At 51.3% G+C, this 11,599-nt stretch overlaps 1 protein-coding gene across 5 annotated transcripts in view; it reads right to left on the reverse strand.

Annotated features, from left to right (window-relative positions):
* The window catches only part of Morn1 (MORN repeat containing 1), a 59,986-nt gene extending 48,498 nt beyond the window's left edge, over window positions 1-11,488 (reverse strand). For 2 of the 5 annotated variants that reach the window (XM_021232559.2, XM_013119959.3), the window contains exons 1-6: window positions 11,372-11,488; window positions 10,486-10,557; window positions 7,675-7,773; window positions 6,377-6,487; window positions 5,226-5,316; window positions 4,428-4,515 (exon numbers count right to left, since the gene is read on the reverse strand). In XM_021232559.2, the coding sequence (XP_021088218.1) occupies window positions 4,428-4,515; window positions 5,226-5,316; window positions 6,377-6,487; window positions 7,675-7,773; window positions 10,486-10,557; window positions 11,372-11,447 (537 nt within the window). In that variant the 5' untranslated portion in view covers window positions 11,448-11,488. The remainder of the gene's footprint in view (window positions 1-4,427; window positions 4,516-5,225; window positions 5,317-6,376; window positions 6,488-7,674; window positions 7,774-10,485; window positions 10,558-11,371) is intronic. The other 3 variants (XM_021232558.2, XM_040735100.1, XM_040735099.1) reach the window with 3 other exon arrangements.
* Between the last annotated feature and the right edge of the window lie 111 nt (window positions 11,489-11,599).

Here is an 11,599-nt window from a genome sequence, read left to right on the forward strand (position 1 = left end):
ACCACTGGACACAAGTGCTCCACATTCTCAGGGATCTTCAGTGGTAGAGACATAACTGGGTCAATGGTCTTTCCATTCTGAACTGGACCTTCTTGTCCCAAGGCAGGCAGGCAAGTGATACGGGGGGGGGGGAGAGGGGGGGAGTAGCCACATCTGGTGACATGCAGATGAAGAGGCCCCGGGGACTCTAGACATGCCAGGAAATGGGGAAGCTGGGAACTGCTGCAGCAGATGAAGACGCCCATAAGGCTAGCCACCTGTTTCATGTGTGCACAGGTGTGCCAAACAGCAGGTTGCCCCCTGGGGAAACCAACCTGGGAAATGTTGGTTTTCAGGAAGCCAGAGCTTTAGGTGACATACACGTCCATGCTGTGAGAGAGGCTCCCACCAAAGACATGGATGGAATCAAGTTACCATGACTGCTACTGCTACGCCAGCTGCCTGGGAGTCTCTAGACCCAAGCTTGCCTTTAGAAACGGCAGATTTCTCCTAGAACATCTGCTCAGGGTCTGGACTTCTTTCCTACGAGATGGGAATGCTGGCTAATGTTATAGATGGCTAAGGGGGAACTCTGATGGACACTAAGAAATGCATAAATGGAAACCTCTATTGGTTTCCCTGTTGGGGACCTTCAAATGGTACAACCGCGGTGGAAAAATCTGGCAGGTCTATATACCTAAAGGCTTGTACACGAATGCTCAAAGCAGAGAGGGAGCAGTTCAAGTGTCCACTGAAATGAAGGAGCATGGGGAACCGAACATGTACACACACGGGCCACTTGGCCTTCAAAAGGAGGCCCCTGCACATGCTTCCGTGAGAAATCCCAGTCACTAAAAAGGACGAGCCCATGTAAGAGGTCCCCAGAGGAGTCAGACTGAGAGAAGAAAGGTGGGTGCCAGGGGCTCCGGGGGAATGGGGAGTGTGGATTTACCAGGTTAGAGTCTGTTTACATAGATGTATTTGTGAACAGACAGTGGTAATGGCCACACAATGATGTAAGCGTTTAGCCTGGCAGTGATGGTGCAATGCTTTTAATCCCAGCACTCAGGAGGCAGAGGCAGAGGCAGGTGGATCTCTGCGAGTCTGAGGCCAGCCTGGTCTACAGAGAGGGATCCAGGAAAGGCTCCAAAGCTACACAAAGAAACCCTGTCTCAAAAAAAAAATTTAAACATTTGCTGCTACTGAACTGGACAGTTACAAATGGACAAGGTGGTTTCCTATTTGTGTCTGTGTGTTTAAGAGAAGTCTACGTGTTTGACTAGTGACAACATAAAGGACAGTGGTGCCTGTGGGAAGCAAGTCTCATGATTCCTCCCCACCTCATGGGCCCCCTCAGGTGATGTGTCTGCACTCCACTACATGCAGATGGTGACCCCTTGTGTGGGAGAGATGGGTGTAGAAATGGTCATCAGCTGAGCCAGAGAGCCTGAGGAAACCCGCTGCCTCTCTTGGCTAATGAGGGAGGACTGAGTGACAGACTGGGTAATTAGCTTTTGTTACTAGGGCAGCAAGTGAAACCTCTTGCTGCCGCAGAAGTGCAGGTCAGTAAAAGCTGTCTCCGGCTGGCCGTTGGTCGTCAGTGTCCATGGTATCTGAGCTCTGATTTCCAGACGGCTTTCGATAGTGCTCACTTTTCCTTTTGGCCTTGGGTGCCCTTTTCTGTTCACTGCTCACAAGATCCTTGACGAAGGCGCTCCTCTCTGGCCTTACCAAGGCCGCTGTAAGAGAGTCACTGGGGGACGTGGAATTTAGGGCCTGTGTGTCCAGATGTGAAGACTCTGGTCACTTCTGAGGACTGGACTGTGGTCGCTTTAGCCCACGCTGTTGCTTTTTGGTGCAGCCTGCTTGTTGGAGTTGGAAACCTGTAAGTCCCTTCCCCTGAAAACTGCCCAGGTCTCCTGCTGACCAGCCACAGGGTGCTGGGGGTGGGGGTGGGGATGGGGAGGGCTGAGGATTATGCTGAGAGAGGAAGCCTTTGTGAAGAATTCTGTGGAGTTCAAGGTTCTGGCCCTGGGAGGAAAAACTCGGCAATTTGAACAGTTTTAGCCTGTGTGGCAGTCTCGATGTTTAGGCATTTAGGCCCCTCTGCTGCTTGCCTTAGGGCCCAGGGCATTACCACCCAAACTTGGAACAAGGACCCAAGGTTGGGGCCTGCTGCCGGTGAGCAGATCTGGACTGCCCCCTGGTGGACACACTGAAGGCTGTTGGCAGTAAAAGTCAGACATCCATAGTTCTGTCTCTTCTTGGCTATGCTGCAAATTTCAGGTTTCAGAAAAGGAAGGCCTGGGCAGGGCCCCACAGATCCTAGCCACCAACGGTCAGTGGCCAGCAGGGAGGTGGTCATGGCCAACAGTGGAGCTCTGCTGAAGGTCTGAGTACTTGTGGGACAGAACTGCCTTTGGGAACAGGACTGGAGGGGGGACCTCAAAGACTCCCCTTGCTTCTGTCCAGGTGGTGGTGTGAAGGTACCTTTCCGGGCTGTCAGCAGGCAGCTCATCCACTGTCCCTGAGCAGCGGGATGAGTTCTGGAGGGACCCGGTGGGGCAAGACCTTTCCCAAACTCCAGGGAAGGAAGGATCAGGTGTGTGGATTGGGAAAAACAAGTCTGGATCCCAGGTCCCGCATTTATAAAATGTCCCTTCAGAGATGTGGGGACAGTTTATGCAAACCCGCAAGCCGGGGCACAGGACAGGCAGGAGAGAAGTGACTCCTTTGGGCCCTCGTCACCTTGCATTCTTGCTACTGCAATGTGATTTGGCCCTGCTCTGGACACACTGGTGGCTGGTCACAATAGTACATACAGTGACGTGTACTGTCTCAGAGACAGACCGGGGCAACTTCTAGGTCAGCAGGGCACCAGCGATGTCCACACAGATTCCAACAGCCCTGGCAAGACTAGTTCTGCTGGCTAGCCTTTATGTCAACCTGACATAAGACAGACTCATCTGAGAAGAGGGAGCCTTAACTGAGAAGATGTGGCCATAGGACTAGCCTGAAGACAAGTCTGTAGGGCGTTTCCTTGATGACTGGCGTGGGAGGGCCCAGATTACTGTGTGCAGGACCACTCCTGGGCTGGTGGTCCTGGGTGCTACAAGAAGGCTGAGCAAGCCTTGGGGGAACAGCAGTGCTCCTTTATGGCCTTTGCTTCGGGTCCTGCCTCTAGGTTCCTGCCTTGGTCCCGACCCTGACTTCCTTCAGGGATGGAATATTACCAGCGGGCGAAATATGCAACACACCCTTTCCTTCCCCAGCTGCTTTTGCACATGGTGTTTTTTTTTTTTTTTTTTTTTTTTTTACACCACAGCAATAGGAACCCGACTGAGGCATGGGGAGAACTACCCAAGCAGAACTCTTCTGTTCTATAAACAGGTATGGGCATCCATGCTGGGCTTTCTGTGGCTCCACGGCTCTGGGAGCTGCCCTAAGCCACTCCGCTGCCATCAGGGAGCCAGGCCCTAAACATTTTTCCCTAGCCATTGGGCACAATGCCAGCAGTCAGCAGAGGGAACCGCAGGCTCTGTGGTGGCAGGGGTTTTGTTCCCTGGGGCCAAAGGCCTACAGGAGTCAGCAGGGACCACTCTGAGTGTTCTGCATCTGGGCAATCTGCAGTAGGAGTCCCAGCAGACCCGTGGCTACCCTTCCCAAATTTGCATGAACTGGGCTGGGCTGTTCCTTCTAGTTGTTACTCTAACTGCCATTTGAGAAATCTGGAAAAAATGTGAATCACACCATCCCGGTTATTGTGATGCAACAAGAAACCAAGTAGCTGAGGCAGCTCCGACACTCTGGAGTCTGGAGGCCTAAACCTGTCCTTCCTTCCTGCTGGAAACCCCCAGCAGAACTTATGTCACCATCACAGCAAGCAACAGCACTTGGACTTTCAGCCTTGGATGCCACCAGGGCCTCACCTGCAACAACTGATTCCAGGGGCCTTGATCTCCTGCTTCCTGCTGCTAGGAGTTGGGGTGCAGTCAGTGCAGGGATGGTGGAGCCAGCCCAGCCCCGTCTCGGGACCTCCCTGCACTGTAATCCGTGTTTCTTTTTGTGCCCCTCCTGGAAGCATGCCAGTTTTCCTGGCCAATAACTTCACATTTCTCAGCAATAGCACTAGTGTTAGTCATGTCTCCTACCCACAAAACCCACAGTATCTCATACCTCCCATGGGGACAGGAGCAAGCATGTACACGGACCTCAGTCTTCCTTGTCAACCTGACTTACAGCACAGCACAGGGTTCAGCACAGGGTTCGCTTCTCGTGAGGGCTTAACGAGCAGAAGAGAAGCCAGCCTCCAGGGTGGGTGTGGGGATTCGAGTTGAATGTGAGTCCGTTACCTCCAAGGCATTGCCAGATGAAATACGGGCAAACACCAAGATTCCCCAGTCCCTTAATGGCCTCCCACCTTTCCCCCATGGCAGTAAGTGCAGTACCTCATAGGTGGAGCCGTCAGCACAGCACAGCACCCCGTGTCCCTGACGCTGGTTTCGAACCCAGTCTCCTTCGTACTTGTCACCGTTCCTGAGGGCACAGTACAGGGACCTCAGCTGGGAACCAGGTGGTTGCAGTGACTCAGGCCGACTCCTCTGACCAGGCACAGCAAGCGCACCGGGGCCAAGGCAAAAAATAGGCCCCGAACAGATGGTCTGTGAGCTCCTGCCTTGCCAGCGCTGGCTCAGGAGGGCTGGTGGCAGGCGGGGACATGTCTGAATGCACCCCCACTCCCCCATGGCAGGACCCACTTTCCAGAACATGCTGGGCCCTGCGCAGGACGTGTTTGGCTTCTGCTACTCAAGTGGGAAATGACAGAGAAAAGGAAAAGGGAGAGGTGACTCTGCCTGTTTCGAGGGCTAGGTGTGGGGCAATCATCCAGCCAGGAATCCGAACACAAGCTTAAGGTCTCTAACCCTCTGCCTGAAAGATAGTGGCACTGCTGGCCAATGTCCTTACCCAAACCCAGGTCCCTGGGGTCCACCCTTGTACCAGCCTGACACAAAGGTGCTAGGATTAAAAAAGTGTTGGAAGAGGCAGAGACAGAGACATGGACACACATAAAGACAGAGACACAGAGAGAAACAGCAAAGGCTCAGAATATATTTAAGGCCTGGGTACCGGTTAGCATTTCTATAGAATCAACCTATGCAGACCCCATGGCCATCAGCATTCTAGGGGCTATGGGGAACCACTCCTGTTACCAAGTACCAGCTTACACCTCCAAGACCCATACTCACTTAAAGATCATCTGCCCACGGCCATGTCTCTTGTTGTCATGGAAGGAACCCTGGTACACCTGCCCATCCTGGTCCTCCAGAAACCCCTGTCCTAGTGAAGGAACCAGAATATACCAGCTTCACTCCACACCTCTTGCTCGTGACGACCCTTCTCCTAGAGCTCTGCCTGCATCCAATTCTGGGAGGAAGATGAACTTAGAAGGTACCAGGGTCTACTCTAGAGACCAGGCTGCCTCCTAGGCCTGTTGATTAAGCCTATTCAAACAAGAATGGTAGATGCATTCAGGGACAAACAGTGCCGCTGCCTAGGTCAGCAGGGCTGATAAAATTGGTTCAGACTAGCTGTTACAGGTTCTGAATGGGGTTCCACAGAAGGTCCCCCAAAACCACCTCTGTTATTTTGGTGGGCAGACGAGATGCATGATTAAAAGTCCACCTGCATGTGTGTTTTTATGTCTCGGAATTAAGACTGTACATGGTAAGCACAGGAGTGCTCTGCCCGAGTTCCCCTGCAAGGTTTGTCAACTTCATAGGGCAGGGAAATGTGAATGAAGATGTGGCCTGGTTAAATGTCAATACTCTCAGGCTCTAGATAATTCACAAACTAAAGGGTATCTCTGATCCCTAACTCCAGCAAACCTGGAGAAGGAAAAGGAAGTCCCTGTACATCCATCCACAATAGAACCTGCTAGGTTCATTTACAGGGTATGGTCTACAGCAAAGGCAGGGCATTTTTTACAGTGCCCAAAGGCACAGGCACCCCTTCAATATGCCTCTTATCCTCTTTGGCTTGCAGACCACAGGGGAAGTGAAAGACTCAGGCCCTAGGGGGACCTGAGAGTTCCAGGGTCATGGGGACCTTGGGAGAGTGGGTCTGGCCAACCCGGAGGTGCCATGATTACCATTAAACGACTGTGTACTGTTTTAACCTGTAAGTGGTGGATGGTACAGCTCAAGTATGACACGTGTGTCCCAGGACATGCTAAGCAGCTGCTTCCTGTACATAGGCCCTGACTGGCTGAACTGCGCTGTGGGCAGAAAGGGGGGGGGGTGCCAATTCCTGCCTTTCTCCAGCTCTAAATTCAGACAGGCTATGCTAGTGGCTTTGCCGCCTGAGCACACGTAGGCCCCCAAGCCCCTGGGCACCAGACCTTCCCTGAGACCTCGGAAGAACTCCCCTTCATAGTAACCTCCGGCTTTGTACTTCATGACGCCATGTCCTTGAGGCTCTCCTAAAACGAACTGTCCAGAGTAGGTGTTTCCTGGTGTAGACAAGAGGGAAGAATCAGGCTGTTTTCTGTTTCTTGGCTGAGCCTGAACGAATGGCAGTGGAGACGCCATTTTCTTTTCTTTCCTTCTTTTTTTTTTTTTTTAAGTTTTTTTGAGACAGGGTTTCTCTGTGTAACCCTGGCTGTCATGGAGCTCAATCAGTAGACCAGGTTGGCCTCCAGCTCAAAAATCTGCCTGCCTCTGCCTCCCAAATGTTGGGATGAAAGGTGTGCACCACCACCGCCTGGCTTGAGGCGCCTTTTTCAAATGGAGGTCTCTGTCTCTATGTGTAAAACAGTCTGCCTTTGCCTTCTGAGTGCTGGGATTAAAGGTGTGGGCTACAACATCTGGCTGGTGTCTGTCTCTTGGTCTTAGTCTTTGGTGTGGACTGTGAGGGAGGAAGGAGACAGTGCAGTAGACTAGTGTTTCCTGTCCTGGCTGGGATGGCAGTCCGTCCTGAAACCCTCCCTGTGGCACAGTGAAGGATGAGCTTTCTTTCCCAGCTCTTTAACAGCAACTGAATGAGAGGCCAGCCCAGTCTACACAGTGAGCTCCAGGACAGCTCGGTCTGCAGAGCGAGAGCTCCAGGACAGGCTCCAAAGCTACAGAGAAACACCGTCTCAGAAAACAAAACAAACCAACAACTGAATGCTGAGCCCAAAAGAAAAGCTCCCCTGAGCTGAGCACCAGCAACCTGCTTACTGTGAGGCCTAAAACTCCCGGAAATACCCCTGGTCACTGGTGTGCAAACCATGGAGCAGTTTGCCCATCCAAGGATACATAAAGCATGACTAAAATATGAGTGTTGGTATTAAAGGTATTTGTCACCATGTCTGGCCAAAAATATCTTTAATGCAGAGAAAACAAAACTGTAGTTTTCGGATGATAAACCTTTATTTCAACTAGGTGTTAAGGAGAAGAACAAGTTGTCTATAGAGGTAAGTGCTCAGAGCCTCAACTAGGAGACCCCAGGACATCTTTTCACTAGGCTAGGCCTTTCACGGGCATAGAGGTCATCTAAGTTCTGGGCCTCACACTGCCTTGCCCTAGCCTGCACGCTGTTATTTTCTCATTTGTAGAACCTGAGGTCCCCTGTTTACACACAGCATTTTGTGTGTCCATAAACTCTTGCAGAGTTTATGGGAACACAGTCAATAGCCCACCTATGCCCAATGCTAACCTGACCAGGCCCAGTGTTGGTAGCCTTCTCCAGTGATTTCTCCATCCACAAATTCACCTTCATAATAACTTCCATCTTTAAGCAATAGCTTCCCATGACCTGGTAAGAGAAATCAATGTGCAGTCAGGTGGTGAGTGGGAGTGACTGCAGACCAACCCATGCTGGTTGGGCTTGTTTTTTTTTTCCAGAGTGAAAACCTCAGTTGCTATGGTGGTGTGTGTCTGTAATCTAGCTACTCAGGAGTCTGAGCCAACCTGGGCAACACAGTGGAAACTCCTACAAACAAAACAACCCACCGAAACATTCCTGCATGCCAGCTCCTCAGTTGCGATGACCACAGAGGCATGAACTGTGCAAATGAGACCCTGCCTCTATTCACATGAGGAAACAGGACCGTACACACATGTGCCCATGCACAAGTGTGCCCATGGAGACTGGAAATGGGTGTCAGGTCCCCTGGAACCAGAGTTATGGGCTGTTACAAGCTACTGAAATGTAGGTGCTGGGATCCAAACTCTGGTCCTCTGCAAGAACAATAACTTCTGAGCCATCTTTCTTAAAAGTGGGTGCTCAAGCTGGGCGGTGGTGGCGCACGGCTTTAGTCCCAGCTCTTGGGAGACAGAGGCAGGCAGATCTGTGTGAATTCGAGACCAGGCTGGTATACTAGAGCTAGCTCCAGGACAGTCTCCAAAGCCACAGAGAAAAACCCTGTCTTGAAAAACCAAAAAAACCACCACCACCACCAACAACAAAAAAGTGGGTGCTCATGGCTGGAGAGGTGGCTCAGTGGTTAAGAACACTGGCTGTTCTTCCAGAGAACCCAGGTTCAATTCCTAACACTCACACGACAGCTCAAAACTGTCTGTAACTCCAGTTCCAGGGAATCTGGAACCCTCACACAGACATACATGCAAGGAAAACACCAATGTACATAAAATAAAAATATTTTTTAAACAGTGGGTGTTCTTCATGTAGCTCTGACAATAGTTTTAAATATGAGTGCTAGTGCCTGCTTACAGGGACAGTAGTGCAAGAATAAGAAACATCTGTGTGCCGGGCAGTGGCAGCTCACACCTTTAATTCCAGTAATCAGGAGGCAGAGGCAGATTGGTCTCTATGAGTTTGAGGTCAGCCTAATCTATATAGCCAGTTCCAGGACAGCCAGGGCTACAAAGAGAAACCCTGTCTTGAGAAACAGAAATCAGATCAAAACAAAGACAAAAAAAAAAAAAAAAGCATCTGTCTAATAAAAACACAACAAAAGGTGAAAGGTGCTGAGGACACAGTCTAACACGTACAGGCCCTGGTTTCACAGGAAAACATTAGTAGTAGAGTTTGGGTGCAGTGGTACATTTGGGGAGGCTGAGGCAAAAGGGTTTCAGGTTCAAGGCTAGCCTGAGCTATATAGCAAGATTGTGTCTCAAAACAAACACAAACACAAAACAAAACAAATAAAAGAGAAAAGGGGTTGGAGACATGGCTCAGTGGTTAGGAGCACTAACTGCTCTTCCAGAGGACCCAGGTTCAACTCCCAGCACCCACATGGCAGGTCACAACTGTCTGTAACTTCAGGGTCTGACACCCCACACAAGATATAAATGCAGGCAAAACACTGGTGCAAATAAAATGAAAATAAATAAATTATTTTTTAAAAAAAGGAGAAGACCATTTTGGTAGCCAGTAGATATGAAAACCTCTCTAGTACACTAAGTAAGCAGAATCAACAAATTGAAAAAAATCCAGGAAGTCCAGACACTAGAAAGTCTAGACCCAGCATTTTTCTGGTATGTGTGTGGGCCATTCCAGGGGATGTTTATTTTATACTTCTTTCCTCTATTGCTTAGGTTTTCTAAAAATATGGTCATTTTTTCGTTTTTCTCTGTATAGTCCTGGCTGTCCTGTAAATTGCCCTGCAGACAAGGCCAACGGCTGGCTATTTATTTTTCCTTTTTTTTTTTTTTTCTTTTCGAAATAGGGTTTCTTTGTATAGCTCTGGCTGTCTTGGAACTAGCTCTGTAGACCAAGCTGGCCAGGAACTCAGAGATACACCTGCCTCTGTCTCCTGAGTGCTGGGCTTAAAGGTGTGTACCACTGCTATCTTGTCATTTTTTTTATGACAGAAACAAACCATAATGCCTTGCTTGTATGTAACTTTAACTTGGGAACATATAACAGACCATCCATGCTAAAGAAAGGTAACAGGAAGAAGCCTGATGAGTACACAGTTGCTTTGCCCCAGGAACCAAGAGATCCGATGTCTCACAGCAAAATCTACAGATCTTCTGGCTTTTGTCTGGTGGTTTTCTATAAACTGTAATGCTGCCATGGCCACAGACGTGATGGGAAGAGCAGAAATTTTCTCTCCCTTGTTTACCTGTTTTGTTTCTTGATTTCTTTTGGAATACACAGAAACTCAGGCTGAAGATTAGGAGCCTGGATGTTCCACAACAAGCATCCAGCATGCCATGATGGCGTGTGTGAGAAACACACCCATGCACACCCTCCACCACATAACACACACACACACACACACACACACACACACACGAGACAGAGACTTGGATCCACTGCCCTACTCTATCCCCCTCTCACCAATAGTTCCATCACCCACCAGCATACGGTGAGCTCCCAGCATGCAGGAACCGGTCTCACACTGGTCCCTGCATGATTGCGGCAAAGTGGTACCAGCGTGCAGGTACAAGTGTTGTTGTTCCGGGGCTTGGTGCGTTTCTGCCTGTCTGCCCAGGCTTCTCAGAACACTGGCTCTGAGTTGTAAGGTTATGGCTTCTGGAATGGCCAGGAGCTTCTTACCATGTAACTTTCCTCCCTTCCACTCGCCTTCGTAACGGAAGAAAGAATTTGGGTATACGTATACGCCGTAGCCTGCGTATGGAAAGGAGAAACGGAGTGACCGTTAGACATCAATAGACACAGAGATGGGGCGGGGGTGGGTGGGTGGAGAGCTGCTAGGGGTCTGCAGACGTCTGCAGGCCATTTCTAGTCTCTCAACCCTTCCAACTCACGACAGCAGGCTTCACCTTGACTAACTGCTCATGGTGTATGCGGCTCAGTTCTGCTTATTGTCGGCACGCCCCCCCCCCCTTTTCCTTGGTTTTTGCAACATGGACAGGCACCAAGGGTAAGGCAGGGCCGGCGAGACGAGGCTCGGACAAAAACCGATCGCAGGCTCTTGGGTGGTGGTGAGGACGGAGAAGCAGAGGAGGAGTCTTGGTGAGGATGCGGAGAGGAGCTCACCCTTCCAGGACCTTCACCGTCCTCTCGTCCCCGCGGGACCAAAATTCCACACTTACCCCTAAGGACTCCTGGCTAGCCTCATCTTGATTATGCGGCTCTGAGACACCATACCCAACCCCCACCTCTCAGCTCCCTGGATGGACAGAGAGCTGCCTTCATATCGACCCCGTCTCTCCCGTTTTAGGACAATTTCCCTTCCCATCAACCCGCATCCCCAGGCCTTGCGCGTTCACCCTGCCCATTCCCGACCTCGGCTCTACCCGCCCCTCCTCACGCAGGGCAGGCTGGCCGCGGGCGAGCCTGCAGCCTTTTCCACGCCTGCCGGACACCCGCACGCCATCGGGGCCCGTCTGGAGAACAGGGTTCATGCCTGGCTTGGCCTCAAGCACCAGCCTCGCCCTCCTAAGCGACCCAGCCTCCAGAGGGGAGACGCAGCTCGTACCGTCTCGCGGCGGCCGCCCCGGCGACTGCCGGCTCAGCTGGGGCGAAGCCGCGGTCCGACCGCCGGTCGCCGCCATCTTGCCGCCAAGGGTTTCCGAGCAACCACAAAGTCTCTTGCTATTGGCTTCCGGTTGCCACGGGGCGTGGCCCCAGGCTCTGTCTGGGCGACCGTAACCTCTGCAGCGACGGCTTCCGGTCCCGGAGCCTGAGGACACTCAGGCGCCTGCGC

This window comes from Mesocricetus auratus, unplaced genomic scaffold (genome assembly GCF_017639785.1).
Source record: "Mesocricetus auratus isolate SY011 unplaced genomic scaffold, BCM_Maur_2.0 Super-Scaffold_100042, whole genome shotgun sequence".
Taxonomy (NCBI): domain Eukaryota; kingdom Metazoa; phylum Chordata; class Mammalia; order Rodentia; family Cricetidae; genus Mesocricetus; species Mesocricetus auratus.